This window comes from Mya arenaria, chromosome 6 (assembly GCF_026914265.1).
Source record: "Mya arenaria isolate MELC-2E11 chromosome 6, ASM2691426v1".
NCBI lineage: Eukaryota > Metazoa > Mollusca > Bivalvia > Myida > Myidae > Mya > Mya arenaria.
In genome coordinates this window covers 43,851,667-43,874,705 of record NC_069127.1, presented here as the reverse complement: position 1 = coordinate 43,874,705, position 23,039 = coordinate 43,851,667, and the positions used below count along the sequence as shown (strand labels likewise).

The 23,039-nt window shown below is 38.8% G+C and overlaps 1 protein-coding gene across 4 annotated transcripts in view; it reads left to right on the top strand.

Moving 5' to 3' along the window:
* Positions 1-23,039, top strand: part of LOC128238200 (gamma-tubulin complex component 2-like) — a 61,449-nt gene that overhangs the window by 37,256 nt on the left and 1,154 nt on the right. For 2 of the 4 annotated variants that reach the window (XM_052953835.1, XM_052953834.1), the window contains 3 exons: positions 13,417-13,518; positions 13,792-13,955; positions 19,852-19,949. In XM_052953835.1, the coding sequence (XP_052809795.1) occupies positions 13,417-13,518; positions 13,792-13,955; positions 19,852-19,949 (364 nt within the window). Of the gene's footprint in view, positions 1-13,416; positions 13,519-13,791; positions 13,956-19,851; positions 19,950-20,501; positions 20,530-23,039 lie in introns of all 4 variants that reach the window. The other 2 variants (XM_052953836.1, XM_052953837.1) reach the window with 2 other exon arrangements.

Here is a 23,039-nt window from a genome sequence, read left to right as displayed (position 1 = left end):
GTAGCCATGTCAGTGATATACATCTACATGTACAAGGTCTTGTAGCCATGTCAGTGATCTACATGTACATGGTCTTGTAGCCATGTCAGTGATCTACATCTACAAGGTCTTGTAGCCATGTCAGTGATCTACATGTACAAGGTATTGTAGCCATGTCAGTGATCTACATCTGCATGTACAAGGTCTTGTAGCCATGTCAGTGATCTACATGTACAAGGTCTTGTAGCCATGCCAGTGATCTACATGTACAAGGTCTTGTAGCCATGTCAGTGATCTACATGTACATGGTCTTGTAGCCATGTCAGTGATCTACTTGTACAAGGTATTGTAGCCATGTCAGTGATCTACATGTACAGGGTCTTGTAGGCATGTCAGTGATCTACATGTACAAGGTCTTGTAGCCATGCCAGTGATCTACATGTTCAAGGTCTTGTAGCCATGTCAGTGATCTACATGTACATGGTCTTGTAGCCATGTCAGTGATCTACATGTACATGGTCTTGTAGCCATGTCAGTGATCTACATGTACAGGGTCTTGTAGCCATGTCAGTGATCTACATGTACACGCACAAGGTCTTGTAGCCATGTCAGTGATCTACATGTACATGGTCTTGTAGCCATGTCAGTGATCTACATGTACAAGGTTTTGTAGCCATGTCAGTGATCTACATGTACAGGGTCTTGTAGCCATGTCAGTGATCTACATCTACAAGGTCTTGTAGCTATGTCAGTGATCTACATCTACATGTACAGGGTCTTGTAGCCATGTCAGTGATCTACATCTACCTATACAGGGTCTTGTAGCCATGTCAGTGATCTACATGTACAAGGTTTTGTAGCCATGTCAGTGATCTACATCTACATGTACAAGGTCTTGTAGCTATGTCAGTGATCTACATCTACAAGGTCTTGTAGCTATGTCAGTGATCTACATCTACATGTACAAGGTCTTGTAGCTATGTCAGTGATCTACATCTACCTATACAGGGTCTTGTAGCCATGTCAGTGATCTACCTGTACAGGGTCTTGTAGCCATGTCAGTGATCTACATCTACATGTACAGGGTCTTGTAGCCATGTCAGTGATCTACATCTACCTATGCAGGGTCTTGTAGCCATGTCAGTGATCTACATCTACATCTACAGGGTCTTGTAGCTATGTCAGTGATCTACATCTACATGTACAGGGTCTTGTAGCCATGTCAGTGATCTACATCTACCTATGCAGGGTCTTGTAGCCATGTCAGTGATCTACATCTACAGGGTCTTGTAGCCATGTCAGTGATCTACCTGTACAGGGTCTTGTAGCCATGTCAGTGATCTACATCTACATGTACAGGGTCTTGTAGCCATGTCAGTGATTTATATGTACACGGTCTTGTAGCCATGTCAGTGATCTACATGTACAAGGTCTACCTGTACAGGGTCTTGTAGCCATGTCAGTGATCTACATGTACAAGGTCTTGTAGCCATGTCAGTGATCTACATGTACAAGGTCTTGTAGCCATGTCAGTGATCTACATGTACAAGGTCTTGTAGCCATGTCAGTGATCTACCTGCACAGGGTCTTGTAGCCATGTCAGTGATCTACCTGTACAGATACAAGGTCTTGTAGCCATGTCAGTGATCTACCTGCACAGGGTCTTGTAGCCATGTCAGTGATCTACCTGTACAGATACAAGGTCTTGTAGCCATGTCAGTGATCTACATTTACACGTACAAGATCTTGTAACCATGTCAGTGATCTACATGTACAAGGTCTTGTAGCCTTGTCAGTGATCTACCTGTACAAGGTCTTGTAGACATGTTAGTGATCTAGCTGTACAAGGTCTTGTAGCCATGTCAGTTATCTACCTTTAGGTCTTGTAGCGATGTCAGTGATCTACATGTACAAGGTCTTGTAGCCATGTCAGTGATCTACTTGTACAAGGTCTTGTAACCATGTCAGTGATCTACATGTACAAGGTCTTGTAGCCATGTCAGTGATCTACATGTACAAGGTCTTGTAGCCATGTCAGTGATCTACTTGTACAAGGTCTTGTAACCATGTCAGTGATCTACATGTACAAGGTCTTGTAGCCATGTCAGTGATCTACATGTACATGGTCTTGTAGCCATGTCAGTTATCTACCTTTAGGTCTTGTAGCGATGTCAGTTATCTACATGTACAAGGTCTTGTAGCCATGTCAGTGATCTACCTGTACAAGGTCTTGTAGCCATGTCAGTTATCTACCTTTAGGTCTTGTAGCGATGTCAGTTATCTACATGTACAAGGTCTTGTAGCGATGTCAGTTATCTACATGTACAAGGTCTTGTAGCCATGTCAGTGATCTACCTGTACAAGGTCTTGTAGCCATGTCAGTTATCTACCTGTACAAGGTCTTGTAGCCATGTCAGTTATCTACCTTTAGGTCTTGTAGCGATGTCAGTTATCTACATGTACAAGGTCTTGTAGCCTTGTCAGTGATCTACATGTACAAGGTCTTGTAGCCATGTCAGTTATCTACCTGTACAAGGTCTTGTAGCCATGTCAGTTATCTACCTGTACAAGGTCTTGTAGCCATGTCAGTTATCTACATGTACAAGGTCTTGTAGCCATGTCAGTTATCTACCTGTACAAGGTCTTGTAGCCATGTCAGTTATCTACATGTACAAGGTCTTGTAGCCATGTCAGTTATCTACCTTTAGGTCTTGTAGCGATGTCAGTGATCTACATGTACAAGGTCTTGTAGCCATGTCAGTTATCTACATGTACAAGGTCTTGTAGCCATGTCAGTTATCTACATGTACAAGGTCTTGTAGCCATGTCAGTTATCTACCTGTACAAGGTCTTGTAGCCATGTCAGTTATCTACCTTTAGGTCTTGTAGCGATGTCAGTGATCTACATGTACAAGGTCTTGTAGCCATGTCAGTGATCTACTTGTACAAGGTATTGTAGCCATGTCAGTGATCTACATCTGCATGTACAAAGTCTTGTAGCCATGTCAGTGATCTACCTGTACAAGGTCTTGTAGCCATGTCAGTGATCTACATGTACATGGTCTTGTAGCCATGTCAGTGATCTACATCTACAAGGTCTTGTAGCCATGTCAATAATCTACATGTACAAGGTCTTGTTGCCATGTCAGTGATCTACATGTACATGGTCTTGTAGCCATATCAGTGATCTACATGTACAAGGTCTTGTAGACATGTTAGTGATCTAGCTGTACAAGGTCTTGTAGCCATGTCAGTGATCTACATGTACATGGTCTTGTAGCCATGTCAGTGATCTACATGTACATGGACTTGTAGCCTTGTCAGTGATCTACATGTACATGGTATTGTAGCCATGTCAGTGATCTACATGTACATGGTCTTGTAGCCATGTCAGTGATCTACATGTACAAGGTCTTGTAGCCATGTCAGTGATCTACATGTACAGGGTCTTGTAGCCATGTCAGTGATCTACATGTACAGGGTCTTGTAGCCATGTCAGTGATCTACATGTACAGGGTCTTGTAGCCATGTCAGTGATCTACATGTACAAGGTCTTGTAGCCATGTCAGTGATCTACATGTACAGGGTCTTGTAGCCATGTCAGTGATCTACATGTACAAGGTCTTGTAGTCATGTCAGTGATCTACATGTACAGGGTCTTGTAGCCATGTCAGTGGTCTACATGTACACGGTCTTGTAGCCATGTCAGTGATCTACATGCACAGGGTCTTGTAGCCATGTCGGTAATCTACATGTACATAGGATGAGTAAATTGTATTTCTGAACTTTTATCTTTTCTTTTTGTTAAATTCATCTTCCTAGTCTCAGATGTTCGTGAATGATTCAGATTGGGCATGGATATCAACATATTCCTCATGTGTAGTGATGCAGTAGTTCATGTGTATCCTTGCTACAAATTTAAAAGTGAATTTAGTTAAACCTTCACTGATATTTATCTTAAATCTTAAATTAAGTTATTTATTTAAATAAATAAATTATTGAGATAATTTTCCTTTATCATGCACATGCAATCTGACTAAAGGGCATGATATTCCTTGCTTGCGGAGAGATCTAATGGCGGACCATGGAAATCCATATAAGATTTATATGGATTTACAATATTGCTATGAATATCTCTGTCTATAAGAATACACATTATGTGCAATGTTCTGTCATGTTTTATTTTTCTCCAGAGTAATTTCAACTTTTAAAAAAGACCATAGTTAGCACCACCTGTACACATTTCTCAACACTACACAATTACCATGGGAGCATTGACTGAAAAAAGTAATTGACCAAAAATTTGTTTTCGGTGAGATTCAAACTTACGAGGCATTATCCTTTATGCTCGACATGGAGAAAAGCTACTGGCAATATTCTTTATGTTCAACTTTTGGAAGCGCTACTCAATATTATGCTCGAGAATTGAATTTGCTACAGGCAATATGCTTTATGTACAACAATTGGAAGTGCTACTCAGCATTATCCATTATGCTCAAGATTGGAAGCGCTACTGGCATTATTCATTATGTTTGACAATTGGAAGCACTTCTCAGTATTATATATTATGTTCAACAATTGGAAGCGCTACTCAGTATTGTCAGTTATGCTCTAGATTGGAAGCGCTACTGGCATTTTTCATTATGTTCAACAATTGGAAATGCTACTCAGCATTATTCATTATTCTCGAGATTTGAAGCGCTACTCAGCATTATCCATTATGCTCAGGAATTGGAAGCGCTACTGGCAATATTCATTAGGTCACAACAAATTGATGCTTGGTTCCACGGAGTTCCCGCTCCTATTTTTTTGAAAATGCAAAAAAAAAAAAAAAAAATTTTTCGTGTGGCTGCTCCTATATTTTTATCGCCAACCAGATTTGTTGTAGTAATATGTATTTAAAGGCTGAAAAAATAATCAATTATAATATTTCTACGCTAGTTGGAGTGTTTTTGTAAAGGGAAGTAACCAATGCGTGGTGTTTTATACTGTTTTGATCGATTTAGCATTGGTTTCAATAAATTCAATCAAAATGGTGGCTTCCGGCATAAACACTGTGGCTCCAATTTTGGAAAATTATTCTTATCTTTGACAGTTAATGTATTTTGACCATGCTGGAAGTCATTGCTTATCATCTCATGCACTAAAGGATCATTAATTGAATCAATAATTATGCAATTAAACATGTGTATCTGATACTGGTAGTGTTCATAGTGTAGCTACAATAATGAGCGATTAGGGCTAATTTTTTTTATTATTTTGACATTTCTAATGTATCCCTGTAACTACGTCTCGAGTCTGCCATTGTAAAAAAAAATTGTCAAAAGACTCAGTGACTGCCATTTAGGTGGACTAGTTATTAGCGATTCTTTTTTGGATGGAAATCTGAATGATGAATAATGGCTTGATTATTGAAGAATTATTTGATTCATGTCATAATACAAGTGAACACAATTTTACCTTATGAAGTTGATGCTGAAGCTTCACTTAACAAGAACATGCTTCATTGTTTGGTCCAAATTGATGTATCAGAGTTATTTTTTACCAAATTCTGACAAAACAACAATTTCAAACAAATATCTTTTCACAAATAGCGACATTAACACTGGTCCGGATAGACCAAAAAATAGGTAAACCTAACTTAAGTTTATCACATTAATTTCAACTTTTTTCACAACATAATCCAGGATAATACATCTCACTGAACTCTGAACATACACTTGTACTTTTCATTTCGATAAGCACATTCCATTGCATTTACTGTGATTATCAAAACGAAATTAAATCAAGAAATTTAGAAGTATATGGAGTCAGATGTTTGAAGATGCCAGGTTAAAACATCATTTTTCAAACATCCAAAATCAATCCTAATGAATGTCTGAATACAGTTGCAAATGGTAGATTTATATAAGTTGAAGAATAAATGTATGTATTGGGACATTTTCCCAATGTACATTAGAGGTTCAGTTCTAGACTGCATTCAAATGGGTTTAAGGGCAATTTTTATTGAACAATATTTTTTATCTATATTGATCATTAGAAAAAAAAATATTTTTCACTCTTCGCTCGCTTTGGGTTTTATAAAATCTGACAAAATTGTATTTTTTTTTCGTTCACCTCGCTCCAATTCTTTTGGGAAAAAATCTGTGGAATGAAACATTAATTTGGTGTGGCCTTATGGTCGACAATTGGAAGCGCTACTCAGTATTATCCATTATGCTCGAGAATAGGAAGCCCTACAGGCAATATTCATTATGTTCGACAATTAGAAGCGCTACTCAGTATTATCCATTATTCGTGAGAGTTGGATGTGCTACAGGCAATATTCATGATGTTCAACAATTGGAAGCACTACTCAGCATTTCCCATTATGCTCAAGAATTGGAAGAGCTACTCAGCATTATTCATTATGGTCCACAAATGGTAGCGCTACTCAGCATTATTCATTATGGTCCACAAACGGAAGCGCTATTCACCATTTTTAGCTCTACTGGCCAAAGGCCAGAAGAGCTTATGCGATGGTAATGTGTACGTAGTATGTGCATCCATGCGGTCGTGCGTCCGTGCGGTTGTGCGTCTGTATTGCTTGTGAACACGATACAGTCTTCAGTTTTGATTGTATCTCGATGAAACTTGTACAGTATATAGATATCCATTAGAGCTCGGTTCCTTTCGAAAACCAGCCAGATCTGTCCATAAATGCCTAGATTATAGGCCATGAAAGTTTTAAAGAAATGCTTTCTATTTTTAGCCAGATCTGCATGAGCGAATTCTATTTTTAGCCAAGTTTACATGTACATGTAAATTCAAGTCTAGAGTTAAGGGAGACAATTTGCAAGTCTAGGATTTTGAGAGACAATTTGCTTTTTGCTTCTGCAGTTGATTTTGTGAATTACTCTGCCTTGTTTTTGTTGAAAGCCCAAAGGCCATTTTTTAGCTTTAAGTTCTGTAGTTTGCACATTCATCTTAACAAAATTGGTTGTGAATGTTTAAGTTATGCACCTGGTGTCATTACTGGCCACACCCAGGGTTCACAGGTTTGGTAAACATAAATCAGGAAAGGTTTGAATATCTTTTTGTGTGTTCGTGCATCCATCTCAGCACAATTGATGTGAATGTTTGTTCAAATTGATCAATGTTGTCCTAGGATGCCCTTGACTGACCTTTTGACCAACTTTTTTAACTTTAAAAACTACAGAAATTTTTACTAAGAGTACAGTTTTGAAAGCATTTTTTTTTTGTCAGATGACTTTTACTTGGCATATATTAAAATAGTTCATGCAACTAATCTGCTTACAATACTTTCTGGGCTCAGATGTTGAACGTGCTACGTTTTCAGGTAACCCAAACACAAAACATAAAGTATATGTCTGTTGGCTTTTACCCATACATACATGCTCTGGATTGATATGACCACAAAAGCCATGCCAGTAGAGCATAGGCCCTTTTGGGCCTCTTGTTCATTATGCTTGAGAATTGGAAGCGCTACTGGCCACAATCATTATGCTGGAGAATGGGAAGCGCTGCTGGCAATATTCATTATGCTCCACAATTGGAAGTGCTGCTCAGCATTACAAATTTTTCGCGAGAATTAGAAGCGCAACTGGCAATGTTCATTATGGTCCTAATGGAAGCGCAACTAGCAATGTTCATTATGGTCCTAATGGAAGCGCAACTGGCAATGTTCATTATGGTCCTAATGGAAGCGCAACTGGCAATGTTCATTATGGTCCTATTGGAAGCGCAACTGGCAATGTTCATTATGGTCCTAATGGAAGCGCAACTGGCAATGTTCATTATCGCCCTAATGGAAGCTCTACTGGCAATGTTCATTATGGTCCTAATGGAAGCACTACTGGCAATATTCATTATGTTTAACAATTGGAAGCTCTACTGGCAAAGTTCATTATGTTTAACAATTGGAAGCTCTCCTGGCAATATTCATTATGTTCGACAATTTGAAGCTCTCCTGGCAATATTCATCATGTTCGACAATTGGAAGCTCTCCTGGTAATATTCATCATGTTCGACAATTGGAAGCTCTCCTGGCAATATTCATCATGTTCGACAATTGGAAGCTCTCCTGGCAATATTCATCATGTTCGACAATTGGAAGCTCTCCTGGCAATATTCATCATGTTCGACAATTGGAAGCTCTACTGGCAATATTCATCATGTTCGACAATTGGAAGCTCTACTGGCAATATTCATCATGTTCGACAATTGGAAGCTCTCCTGGCAATATTCATCATGTTCGACAATTGGAAGCACTACTGGCAATATTCATCATGTTCGACAATTGGAAGCTCTCCTGGCAATATCCATCATGTTCGACAATTGGAAGCACCTGGCAATATTCATCATGTTTGACAATTGGAAGCTCTCCAGGCAATATTCATCATGTTCGACAATTGGAAGCTCTCCTGGCAATATTCATCATGTTCGACAATTGGAAGCTCTCCTGGCACTAATCATCATGTTCGACAATTGGAAGCTCTGGCCACAATCATTATGCTGGAGAATTGGAAGCTCTCCTGGCAATATTCATCATGTTCGACAATTGGAAGCTCTACTGGCCACAATCATTATGCTGGAGAATTGAAAGCACTCCTGGCAATATTCATCATGTTCGACAATTGGAAGCTCTACTGGCAATATTCATCATGTTCGACAATTGGAAGCTCTCCTGTCAATATTCATCATGTTCGACAATTAGAAGCACTACTGGCAATATTCATCATGTTCGACAATTGGAAGCTCTCCTGGCAATATTCATCATGTTCGACAAATGGAAGCTCTCCTGGCAATATTCATCATGTTCGACAATTGGAAGCTCTCCTGGCAATATTCATCATGTTCGACAATTGGAAGCTCTCCTGGCAATATTCATCATGTTCGCCAATTGGAAGCTCTCCTGGCAATATTCATCATGTTCGACAATTGGAAGCTCTCCTGGCAATATTCATCATGTTCGACAATTGGAAACTCTCCTGGCAATATTCATCATGTTCGCCAATTGGAAGCACTCCTGGCAATATTCATCATGTTCGCCAATTGGAAGCTCTCCTGGCAATATTCATCATGTTCGACAATTGGAAGCTCTCCTGGCAATATTCATCATGTTCGACAATTGGAAGCTCTCCTGGCAATATTCATCATGTTCGACAATTGGAAGCTCTCCTGGCAATATTCATCATGTTCGCCAATTGGAAGCACTACTGGCAATATTCATCATGTTCGACAATTAGAAGTTCTCCTGGCAATATTCATTTTGTTCGACAATTGGAAGCTCTCCTGGCAATATTCATCATGTTCGACAATTGAAAGCTCTACTGGCAATATTCATCATGTTCGACAATTGGAAGTTCTCCTGGCAATATTCATCATGTTCGACAATTGGAAGCACTACTGGCAATATTCATCATGTTCGACAATTGGAAGCTCTACTGGCAATATTCATCATGTTCGACAATCGGAAGCTCTACTGGCAATATTCATCATGTTCGACAATTGGAAGCTCTCCTGGATATATTCATCATGTTCGACAATTGGAAGCACTACTGGCAATATTCATCATGTTCGACAATTGGAAGCTCTACTGGCAATATTCATCATGTTCGACAATTGGAAGCTCTCCTGGCAATATTCATCATGTTCGATAATTGGAAGCACCTGGCAATATTCATCATGTTTGACAATTGGAAGCTCTCCAGGCAATATTCATCATGTTCGACAATTGGAAGCTCTCCTGGCAATATTCATCATGTTCGACAATTGGAAGCTCTCCTGGCACTATTCATCATGTTCGACAATTGGAAGCTCTGGCCACAATCATGCTGGAGAATTGGAAGCTCTCCTGGCAATATTCATCATGTTCGACAATTGGAAGCTCTACTGGCCACAATCATTATGCTGGAGAATTGAAAGCACTCCTGGCAATATTCATCATGTTCGACAATTGGAAGCTCTACTGGCAATATTCATCATGTTCGACAATTGGAAGCTCTCCTGGCAATATTCATCATGTTCGACAATTAGAAGCACTACTGGCAATATTCATCATGTTCGACAATTGGAAGCTCTCCTGGCAATATTCATCATGTTCGACAATTGGAAGCTCTCCTGGCAATATTCATCATGTTCGACAATTGGAAGCTCTCCTGGCAATATTCATCATGTTCGACAATTGGAAGCTCTCCTGGCAATATTCATCATGTTCGACAATTGGAAGCTCTCCTGGCAATATTCATCATGTTCGACAATTGGAAACTCTCCTGGCAATATTCATCATGTTCGCCAATTGGAAGCACTACTGGCAATATTCATCATGTTCGACAATTAGAAGTTCTCCTGGCAATATTCATTTTGTTCGACAATTGGAAGCTCTCCTGGCAATATTCATCATGTTCGACAATTGGAAGCTCTACTGGCAATATTCATCATGTTCGACAATTGGAAGTTCTCCTGGCAATATTCATCATGTTCGACAATTGGAAGCACTACTGGCAATATTCATCATGTTCGACAATTGGAAGCTCTACTGGCAATATTCATCATGTTCGACAATTGGAAGCTCTACTGGCAATATTCATCATGTTCGACAATTGGAAGCTCTCCTGGCAATATTCATCATGTTCGACAATTGGAAGCACTACTGGCAATATTCATCATGTTCGACAATTGGAAGCTCTACTGGCAATATTCATCATGTTCGACAATTGGAAGCTCTCCTGGCAATATTCATCATGTTCGATAATTGGAAGCACCTGGCAATATTCATCATGTTTGACAATTGGAAGCTCTCCAGGCAATATTCATCATGTTCGACAATTGGAAACTCTCCTGGCAATATTCATCATGTTCGACAATTGGAAGCTCTCCTGGCACTATTCATCATGTTCGACAATTGGAAGCTCTGGCCACAATCATGCTGGAGAATTGGAAGCTCTCCTGGCAATATTCATCATGTTCGACAATTGGAAGCTCTACTGGCCACAATCATTATGCTGGAGAATTGAAAGCACTCCTGGCAATATTCATCATGTTTGACAATTGGAAGCTCTACTGGCAATATTCATCATGTTCGACAATTGGAAGCTCTCCTGTCAATATTCATCATGTTCGACAATTGGAAGCACTACTGGCAATATTCATCATGTTCGACAATTGGAAGCTCTCCTGGCAATATTCATCATGTTCGACAATTGGAAGCTCTCCTGGCAATATTCATCATGTTCGACAATTGGAAGCTCTCCTGGCAATATTCATCATGTTCGACAATTGGAAGCTCTCCTGGCAATATTCATCATGTTCGACAATTGGAAGCTCTCCTGGCAATATTCATCATGTTCGACAATTGGAAACTCTCCTGGCAATATTCATCATGTTCGCCAATTGGAAGCACTACTGGCAATATTCATCATGTTCGACAATTAGAAGTTCTCCTGGCAATATTCATGATGTTCGACAATTGGAAGTTCTCCTGGCAATATTCATCATGTTCGACAATTGGAAGCACTACTGGCAATATTCATCATGTTCGACAATTGGAAGCACTACTGGCAATATTCATCATGTTCGACAATTGGAAGCTCTCCAGGCAATATTCATCATGTTCGACAGTTGGAAGCTCTCCTGGCAATATTCATCATGTTCTACAATTGGAAGCTCTCCTGGCAATATTCATCATGTTCGACAATTGGAAGCTCTCCTGGCAATATTCATCATGTTCAACAATTGGAAGCTCTACTGGCCACAATCATTATGCTGGAGAATTGGAAGCTCTCCTAGCAATATTCATCATGTTCGACAATTGGAAGCACTACTGGCAATATTCATCATGTTCGACAATTGGAAGTTCTCCTGGCAATATTCATCATGTTCGACAATTGGAAGCTCTACTGGCCACAATCATTATGCTGGAGAATTGGAAGCTCTCCTGGCAATATTCATCATGTTCGACAATCAGAAGCACTACTGGCAATATTCATCATGTTCGACAATTGGAAGCTCTACTGGCAATATTAATCATGTTCGACAATTGGAAGCTCTCCTGGCAATATTCATCATGTTCGACAATTGGAAGCACTACTGGCAATATTTATAATGTTCGACAATTGGAAGCTCTCCTGGCAATATTCATCATGTTCGACAATTGGAAGCTCTACTGGCCAAAATCATTATGCTGGAGAATTGGAAGCACTACTGGCAATATTCATCATGTTCGACAATTGGAAGCTCTACTGGCAATATTCATCATGTTCGACAATTGGAAGCTCTCCTGGCAATATTCATCATGTTCGACAATTGGAAGCTCTACTGGCAATATTCATCATGTTCGACAATTGGAAGCTCTACTGGCAATATTCATCATGTTCGACAATTGAAAGTTCTCCTGGCAATATTCATCATGTTCGACAATTGGAAGCTCTCCTGGCAATATTCATCATGTTCGACAATTGGAAGTTCTCCTGGTAATATTCATCATGTTCGACAATTGGAAGCTCTACTGGCCACAATCATTATGCTGGAGAATTGGAAGCACTCCTGGCAATATTTATCATGTTCGACAATTGTAAGCTCTCTTGGCAATATTCATCATGTTCGACAATTGGAAGTTCTCCTGGCAATATTCATCATGTTCGACAATTGGAAGCTCTACTGGCCACAATCATTATGCTGGAGAATTGGAAGCACTACTGGCAATATTCATTATTTTCGACAGTTAGAAACGCTACTCAGCATTTTCTATTATGCTCAAGAATTGGAAGTGCTATTGGCAATTTTCATTTTGTTCAAGAAGTTCTACTGATTGAGCTATTTTAGATTTCACAAATTGACTTTCAGATTCAAGCTAAATTTCCAAACTGAATATCCTCATGAATACTGGATAAATTCAAAAGTAGGCTACTGATACCTCATGAATACTGGATAAATTCAAAAGTAGGCTACTGATAGTCTGATGAAAAAAACGTCCGGATTGACGAAAAAAACATGAGAAGGTTACCTTGTATGGGCCGTCCTCAGATCCTCATGCAGAGCGTAAATTAAGGAAATAATGTGCATCAGATTGCATGCGCCCACATAAACATGGTGTTCTAATGTGTTTTATTCACTTTTTTACCAAGTAAAACAAAGGTTTATGCAGAGCTGTTAAACATCATATGCATTTAAAAAAAAAAAAAAATTACATCTATAAGTGATTTTTGAATGGTATTTATGTATGTGACTGCCTCTCATTCAAGAGGTCCTATGTTTGAGCCCCATCTCAGGCATGTTCTTGTGTGCTTTATTATTGGGCAAGAGTACTGCTTTCTACCCAGGGGAGTGGCTGCAAAAGTATTTACCGCAGCTGGGTTTGCCCTTGATTAATTAGTGTTAACATTAGTAAATTTTAAAACTAAGATTGCAAATGACTAAATAAATGTTGTTTTCCAGAGACTTGGTCACACAACAGAGGTTCAGATGAATGACTTACTGGGGGATTCTGGGAGCAGGGACAGGTCACGAACAACTGAAAAACACAAACAAAAGGCCAAGGTTGGACCTTAATTTGTAAACTTGTGTTAAAATATTTTTGAAAATTCACATGAAACCTGTTTAATTTAACAATTTTCTTGGGAATAGACATGAAGAAGTCGCAAGCAATGTTCTTGGGCCAGAGCTATATTTGCAGAACAAACCAACTGATTAGTTTTTTGTGTTTGGTAACAATTGCAAGGAATCCTTATAGGGTTGATATTCAGTGTTTAGTGTGTAGAAGTTATTGAGGGATAATTTAATTAATATAATCTGTTTACTGGATACATTCAGGTATTGTCAGAGCATGTAGATGACTTGGTAAGGAACGAGAATTTTGAACGAACAATCGGCAACTTTGATTCCAACTTCTCCCGTCTCCTCCTTGAACTCCTGGATAAAATCATGGAGTTTACCACCAGTAATGAGGGAGTCAAACTCCTCAATATTCTCTATAGGTAAGTGTGAGGGAGTTCACTACCAGTAATGAAGGATATTCTTAATAGGTAAGTGTGAGGGAGTTCACTACTTGTAACGAGGGAGTCAAGCTCCTCAATATTCTTTATAGATAAGTGTGAGGGAGTTCACTACCAGTAACGAGGGAGTCAAACTCCTCAATATTCTTTATAGGTAAGTGTGAGGGAGTTCACTACCAGTAACGAGGGAGTCAAACTCCTCAATATTCTTTATAGGAAAGTGTGAGGGAGTTCACTACCAGAAACGAGGGAGTCAAACTCCTCAAAATTCTTTATAGGTAAGTGTGAGGGAGTTCACCACCAGTAATAAGGGAGTCAAACTCCTCAATATTCTTTTAAGTGTGAGGGAGTTCACTACCAGTAATGAGGGAGTCAAACTCCTTAATATTCTATTAAGTGTGAGAGAGTTCACTTCCAATAACGAGGGAGTCAAACTCCTCAATATTTTTTATAGGTAAGTGTAAGGGAGTTCACTACCAGTAATGTGGGAGTCAAACTCCTCAATATTCTTTAAAGGTAAGTGTGAGGGAGTTCACTACCAGTAACGAGGGAGTCAAACTCCTCAATATTTTTTATAGGTAAGTGTGAGGGAGTTCACTACCAGTAATGAGGGAGTCAAACTCCTCAATATTCTTTATAGGTTAGTGCGAGGGAGTTCACTACCAGTAATGAAGGAGTCAAACTCCTCAATATTCTTTATAGGTAAGTGTGAGGGAGTTCACTACCAGTAATGAAGGAGTCAAACTCCTCAATATTCTTTATAGGTAAGTGTGAGGGAGTTCACTACCAATAATGAGGGAGTCAAACTTCTAAATATTCTTTTAAGTGTGAGGGAGTTCACTACCAGTAATGAGGGAGTCAAACACCTTAATATTCATTAAGTGTGAGGGAGTTCACTACCAGTAACGAGGGAGTCAAACTCCTCAATATTTTTTATAGGTAAGTGTGAGGGAGTTCACTACCAGTGACGTGGGAGTCAAACTCCTCAATATTCTTTATAGGTAAGTGTGAGGGAGTTCACTACCAGTAATGAGGGAGTCAAACTCCTCAATATATTTTTATAAGTAAGTGTGAGGGAGTTCACTACCAGTAACGAGGGAGTCAAACTCCTCAATATTCTTTATAGGTTAGTGTGAGGGAGTTCACTACCAGTAATGAAGGAGTCAAACTCCTCAATATTCTTTATAGGTAAGTGTGAGGGAGTTCACTACCAGTAATGAGGGAGTCAAACTCCTCAATATTCTTTTAAGTGTGAGGGAGTTCACTACCAGTAATGAGGGAGTCAAACACCTTAATATTCTATTAAGTGTGAGGTAGTTCACTACCAGTAATGAGGTAGTCAGACTCCTCAATATTCTCTATAGGTAAGTGTGAGGGAGTTCACTACCAGTTATGAGGGAGTCAAACTCCTCAATATATTTTTATAAGTAAGTGTGAGGGAGTTCACTACCAGAAACGAGGGAGTCAAACTCCTCAAAATTCTTTATAGGTAAGTGTGAGGGAGTTCACCACCAGTAATAAGGGAGTCAAACTCCTCAATATTCTTTTAAGTGTGAGGGAGTTCACTACCAGTAATGAGGGAGTCAAACTCCTTAATATTCTATTAAGTGTGAGAGAGTTCACTTCCAATAACGAGGGAGTCAAACTCCTCAATATTTTTTATAGGTAAGTGTAAGGGAGTTCACTACCAGTAATGTGGGAGTCAAACTCCTCAATATTCTTTAAAGGTAAGTGTGAGGGAGTTCACTACCAGTAACGAGGGAGTCAAACTCCTCAATATTTTTTATAGGTAAGTGTGAGGGAGTTCACTACCAGTAATGAGGGAGTCAAACTCCTCAATATTCTTTATAGGTTAGTGCGAGGGAGTTCACTACCAGTAATGAAGGAGTCAAACTCCTCAATATTCTTTATAGGTAAGTGTGAGGGAGTTCACTACCAGTAATGAAGGAGTCAAACTCCTCAATATTCTTTATAGGTAAGTGTGAGGGAGTTCACTACCAATAATGAGGGAGTCAAACTTCTAAATATTCTTTTAAGTGTGAGGGAGTTCACTACCAGTAATGAGGGAGTCAAACACCTTAATATTCATTAAGTGTGAGGGAGTTCACTACCAGTAACGAGGGAGTCAAACTCCTCAATATTTTTTATAGGTAAGTGTGAGGGAGTTCACTACCAGTGACGTGGGAGTCAAACTCCTCAATATTCTTTATAGGTAAGTGTGAGGGAGTTCACTACCAGTAATGAGGGAGTCAAACTCCTCAATATATTTTTATAAGTAAGTGTGAGGGAGTTCACTACCAGTAACGAGGGAGTCAAACTCCTCAATATTCTTTATAGGTTAGTGTGAGGGAGTTCACTACCAGTAATGAAGGAGTCAAACTCCTCAATATTCTTTATAGGTAAGTGTGAGGGAGTTCACTACCAGTAATGAGGGAGTCAAACTCCTCAATATTCTTTTAAGTGTGAGGGAGTTCACTACCAGTAATGAGGGAGTCAAACACCTTAATATTCTATTAAGTGTGAGGTAGTTCACTACCAGTAATGAGGTAGTCAGACTCCTCGATATTCTCTATAGGTGCATTTAAGTGTGAGGGAGTTCACTACCAGTAATGAGGGAGTCAAACTCCTTAATATTCTATTAAGTGTGAGGGAGTTCACTACCAATAACGAGGGAGTCAAACTCCTCAATATTCTTTATAGGTAAGTGTAAGGGAGTTCACACCAGTAATGTGGGAGTCAAACTCCTCAATATTCTTTAAAGGTAAGTGTGAGGGAGTTCACTACCAGTAACGAGGGAGTCAAACTCCTCAATATTCTTTATAGGTAAGTGTGAGGGAGTTCACTACCAGTAATGAGGGAGTCAAACTCCTCAATATTCTTTATAGGTTAGTGTGAGGGAGTTCACCACCAGTAATGAAGGAGTCAAACTCCTCAATATTCTTTATAGGTAAGTGTGAGGGAGTTCACTACCAATAATGAGGGAGTCAAACTCCTAAATATTCTTTTAAGTGTGAGGGAGTTCACTACCAGTAATGAGGGAGTCAAACACCTTAATATTCATTAAGTGTGAGGGAGTTCACTACCAGTAACGAGGGAGTCAAACTCCTCAATATTCTTTATAGGTTAGTGTGAGGGAGTTCACTACCAGTAACGAGGGAGTCAAACTCCTCAATATTCTTTATAGGTAAGTGTGAGGGAGTTCACTACCAGTAATGAGGGAGTCAAACTCCTCAATATTCTTTTAAGTGTGAGGGAGTTCACTACCAGTAATGAGGGAGTCAAACACCTTAATATTCTATTAAGTGTGAGGTAGTTCACTACCAGTAATGAGGTAGTCAGACTCCTCAATATTCTCTATAGGTAAGTGTGAGGGAGTTCACTACCAGTTATGAGGGAGTCAAACTCCTCAATATTCTTTTAAGTGTGAGGGAGTTCACTACCAGTAATGAGGGAGTCAAACACCTTAATATTCTATTAAGTGTGAGGTAGTTCACTACCAGTAATGAGGTAGTCAGACTCCTCAATATTCTCTATAGGTAAGTGTGAGGGAGTTCACTACCAGTTATGAGGGAGTCAAACTCCTCAATATATTTTTATAAGTAAGTGTGAGGGAGTTCACTACCAGTAACGAGGGAGTCAAACTCCTCAATATTCTTTATAGGTTAGTGTGAGGGAGTTCACTACCAGTAATGAAGGAGTCAAACTCCTCAATATTCTTTATAGGTAAGTGTGAGGGAGTTCACTACCAGTAATGAGGGAGTCAAACTCCTCAATATTCTTTTAAGTGTGAGGGAGTTCACTACCAGTAATGAGGGAGTCAAACACCTTAATATTCTATTAAGTGTGAGGTAGTTCACTACCAGTAATGAGGTAGTCAGACTCCTCGATATTCTCTATAGGTGCATTTAAGTGTGAGGGAGTTCACTACAAGTAATGAGGGAGTCAAACTCCTTAATATTCTATTAAGTGTGAGGGAGTTCACTACCAATAACGAGGGAGTCAAACTCCTCAATATTCTTTATAGGTAAGTGTAAGGGAGTTCACTACCAGTAATGTGGGAGTCAAACTCCTCAATATTCTTTAAAGGTAAGTGTGAGGGAGTTCACTACCAGTAACGAGGGAGTCAAACTCCTCAATATTCTTTATAGGTAAGTGTGAGGGAGTTCACTACCAGTAATGAGGGAGTCAAACTTCTCAATATTCTTTATAGGTTAGTGTGAGGGAGTTCACTACCAGTAATGAAGGAGTCAAACTCCTCAATATTCTTTATAGGTAAGTGTGAGGGAGTTCACTACCAATAATGAGGGAGTCAAACTCCTAAATATTCTTTTAAGTGTGAGGGAGTTCACTACCAGTAATGAGGGAGTCAAACACCTTAATATTCATTAAGTGTGAGGGAGTTCACTACCAGTAACGAGGGAGTCAAACTCCTCAATATTTTTTATAGGTAAGTGTGAGGGAGTTCACTACCAGTGACGTGGGAGTCAAACTCCTCAATATTCTTTATAGGTAAGTGTGAGGGAGTTCACTACCAGTAATGAGGGAGTCAAACTCCTCAATATATTTTTATAAGTAAGTGTGAGGGAGTTCACTACCAGTAACGAGGGAGTCAAACTCCTCAATATTCTTTATAGGTTAGTGTGAGGGAGTTCACTACCAGTAACGAGGGAGTCAAACTCCTCAATATTCTTTATAGGTAAGTGTGAGGGAGTTCACTACCAGTAATGAGGGAGTCAAACTCCTCAATATTCTTTTAAGTGTGAGGGAGTTCACTACCAGTAATGAGGGAGTCAAACACCTTAATATTCTATTAAGTGTGAGGTAGTTCACTACCAGTAATGAGGTAGTCAGACTCCTCAATATTCTCTATAGGTAAGTGTGAGGGAGTTCACTACCAGTTATGAGGGAGTCAAACTCCTCAATATATTTTTATAAGTAAGTGTGAGGGAGTTCACTACCAGTAATGAGGGAGTCAAACTCCTCAATATTCTTTATAGGTTAGTGTGAGGGAGTTCACTACCAGTAATGAAGGAGTCAAACTCCTCAATATTCTTTATAGGTAAGTGTGAGGGAGTTCACTACCAGTAATGAGGGAGTCAAACTCCTCAATATTCTTTTAAGTGTGAGGGAGTTCACTACCAGTAATGAGGGAGTCAAACACCTTAATATTCTATTAAGTGTGAGGTAGTTCACTACCAGTAATGAGGTAGTCAGACTCCTCGATATTCTCTATAGGTGCATTTAAGTGTGAGGGAGTTCACTACCAGTAGTTCAAGTTCAATACCTTTTTGCAAAAGGCCATCATCCCAAGACAAAAAAATATGTATATTACAAATGTGCAAAAGCAACAATGGTAACATTGGTAAAACATGTACAATATGATACCAACACAATTACAAAAAAACAAAACAGCCAAGAAATACAAGTCTGAATACAAGATTGAATGTGAAGATTGAAGGATGCACTTCCTTTTTGAAACAAAATAGAAAAGATTAAAGAGTTTACGTTGTAATCAAATATTATACATGATCGTGTAGCACACATGGATTCAGAAACACCCCTGCATTAACTTGCATCCCAACTAAGTGTGTCAAGACAGCCACCCATGGTAAACCAAACGTATGTCAGGCACCGATCTCTGCATCTTCACTATAAAAGATAGGAAAGTTTTACCTAGTGCAGATACTTTCTGGAGTTTGTTGAGGCCATCTCTAATTTTGCCTTAATTCTGATGAATTTATAATGTAAGGTATAACACCATTGAAGTCATTCTACACAGTTCTTGTTGGTAATAAGCTGACTTCTTTACAAATCTTGTTTGTTGTTAATAGAACCAGACAATAAATGACCTCACTTGGCATTACAATCCTCTTCACAGACTGGACTTCAATGGTTTCTACACAGAGAAACTGGAGGCTATGTCTGCGGAGAGAGCCGCTGCCACCCTGGACACATCTGCACACAGCTCAGAGTCAAGTATGTAGTCATGGGGAGGTAGCAATAAACCATAAACACAAGTTTTATATGAACACGTTATGTTTTGTTGGAAATTCAATCTTTCAAGCATTAGCCTAAATGATATATATAATTATGAAAAATACAAAAAAAAACTGCACATGTTCTTCATGTCTGAAAACAGGTTTACTTGGTTTTCACATACACCAGCAGTAATCCCTCCATAAAGCAGTTTTTGTATGAAGATTACATTCCTTGTACATTAAGAAAACCCATGGATAAACCTTAAGTTCTATATAATATACAAATTTTCAATACAACAATTTTAAGTAGTATATTAAAACTGAAAATTTTGTGCTGAGATGAGTTGCAGTTAAAATTAGCCCTTTTCCAAATTATTCAATAAATAATATATGATACATTCTTTTGTAATAAATTTAATTTACATTTTTAAGTGCTTTACGACATCTTTATGTTTTACATTTATTTGTTTAAGATGCACTTTGACTAGTAGCTTAAGAATATAGGTGTAGTTTCATGTTTTCATTTATTCCTTATATAATTGCTATACAGTTTCAGCCCATTAGGCGAGGTGAAAATGGTAAACTTGTTTAGTACATCTCACATTAGTTACATGTTAAATGTTTGGTGTTTGGTTTTATTAACTGAGTTTCACTTTCACTCTTGCCATCTTCCCATCACATTTACAGTTCACGTGCTGTTCTTAATTCAGTACCAATGTTATCACTCAAAAAGTTCATAAGTCATTGATCATAATCATTTATTATACTAAAGACATGTTGTTTCAAGTTATAATTGAAGCATGATAAATACTTCTTAAATAGTTTTGAAGTGTATAGTTGTATTAATAAAATTATGAGCATGATTCAGAATTGAAATAAATAGATTCTTGGAAAATGCTAAGACATGTGTGTTGGACATGTTGATTATTCCTAGATACTCTTTTATACAATAATAAATGCTTAGTAGATTAAGATAAAAAAAAACAATTTAACTGTTAAGACAGAGCATTGATAGATACCGGGTAACTGGTCAGTGGTAGTGTTATTGAAAGGTAACTGGTTTGAAGTAGCGTTATTGAAAGGTGACTGGTCAGTGGTAGTGTTATTGAACGGTGACTGGTCAGTGGTAGTGTTATTGAAAGGTGACTGGTCAGTTGTTGTGTTATTGAAAGGTGATTGGTCAGCTGAAGTGTTATTGAAAGGTGACTGGTCAGATTAGTGTCATTAAAAGGTGACTGGCCAGCTGTGGTGTTATTGAAAGGTTACAGGTCAATGTTTGCTTTATTTAAAGGTGACAGGTCAGTGGAAGTGTTATTAAAAGGTTACTTGTCAGTTGTGGTGTTGTTGAAAGGTTACTTGTCAGTTGTAGTGTGATTAAAAGGTGACTGGTCTGTTGTAGTGTTATTGGAAGGTGTCTGGTCAGTGGTAGTGTTATTGAAAGATGACTGGAAAGTGTTTGTGTTAATAAAAGGTGACTGGCCAGTGATAGTGTTTATGAAAGGTTACTGGTCAGTTGTAGTGTTATTTGAAAGTGACTGGTCAGTGGTTGTGTTATTAAAAGATGACCTGTCAGTTGTATTGTTATTAAAAGGTGACTGGTCAGTGGTAGTGCTATTGAAAGGTTACTAGTTAGTTTTCGTGTCATTGAAAGGTTTCTGGTCAGTGGTTGTATTATTGACAGGTGACTGACATTGTTGAAAGGGACTGGTCAGTTGTAGTGTTATTGAAAGGTGACTGATCAGTTGTTGTGTTATTGAAAGATAACTGGTCAGTGGCTGTGTGATTGAATGATAAATGGTCAGTCTTTGAGTTATTAAAGGGTGACTGGTCAGTTGTAGTGTTATTGAAAGGTCACTGGTTAGTGGTTGTGTTATTGAAAGGTAAATGGTCAGTGGTTGTGTGATTGAAAGGTAAATGGTCAGTGGTGGTGTTATTGAAAGGTGACTGGTCAGTTGTGTTGTTATTGAAAGGTGACTGGTCAGTGGTGGTGTTATTGAAAGGTGACAGGTCAGTGGTTGAGTTATTAAAGGGTGACTGGTCTGTTGTAGTGTAATTGAATGGTGACTGATCAGTGGTTGTGTGATTGAAAGATAAATGATCAATGGTAGTGTGATTGAAAGGTAAATGGTCAGGGGTTGTGTTATAGAAAGGTAAATGGTCAGTAGATGGGTGATTGAAAAGTCAATGGTCAGTGGTTGTGTGATTGAAAGGTAAATGGTCAGTGGTTGTGTGATTGAAAGGTAAATGGTCAGTGGTTGTGTGATTGAAAGGTTACTGGTCAGTGGTTGTGTGATTGAAAGGTAAATGGTCAGTGGTTGTGTGATTGAAAGATAAATGGTCAGTGGTTGTGTGATTGAAAGGTTACTGGTCAGTGGTTGTGTGATTGAAAGATAAATGGTCAGTGGTTGTGTGATTGAAAGGTAAATGGTCAGTGGTTGTGATTGAAAGGTAAATGGTCAGTGGTTGTGTGATTGAAAGATAAATTGTCAGTGGTTGTGTGATTGAAGGTAAATGGTCAGTGGTTGGGTGATTGAAAGGTAAAAGGTCAGTGGTTGTGTGATGTAAAGGTAAATGGTCAGTGGTTGTGTGATTGAAAGGTAAATGGTCAGTGGTTGTGTGATTGAAAGGTAAATGGTCAGTGGTTGTGTGATTGAAAGGTAAATAGTCAGTGGTTGTGTGATTGAAAGGTTACTGGTCAGTGGTTGTTTGATTGAAAGATAAATGGTCAGTGGTTGTGTGATTGAAAGATAAATGGTCAGTGGTTGTGTGATTGAAAGGTTACTGGGCAGTGGTTGTGTGATTGAAAAATAAATTGTCAGTGGTTGTGTGATTGAAAGGTAAATGGTCAGTGGTTGTGTGATTGAAAGGTAAATGGTCAGTGGTTGTGTGATTGAAAGATAAATGGTCAGTGGTTGTGTGATTGAAAGGTTACTGGTCAGTGGTTGTATGATTGAACGTTAAATGGTCAGTGGTTGTGTGATTGAAAGGTAAATGGTCAGTGGTTGTGTGATTGAAAGGTAAATGGTCAGTGGTTGTGCGATTGAAAGGTGACTGGTCAGTGGTTGTGTGATTTCAGACTTAATGTTTA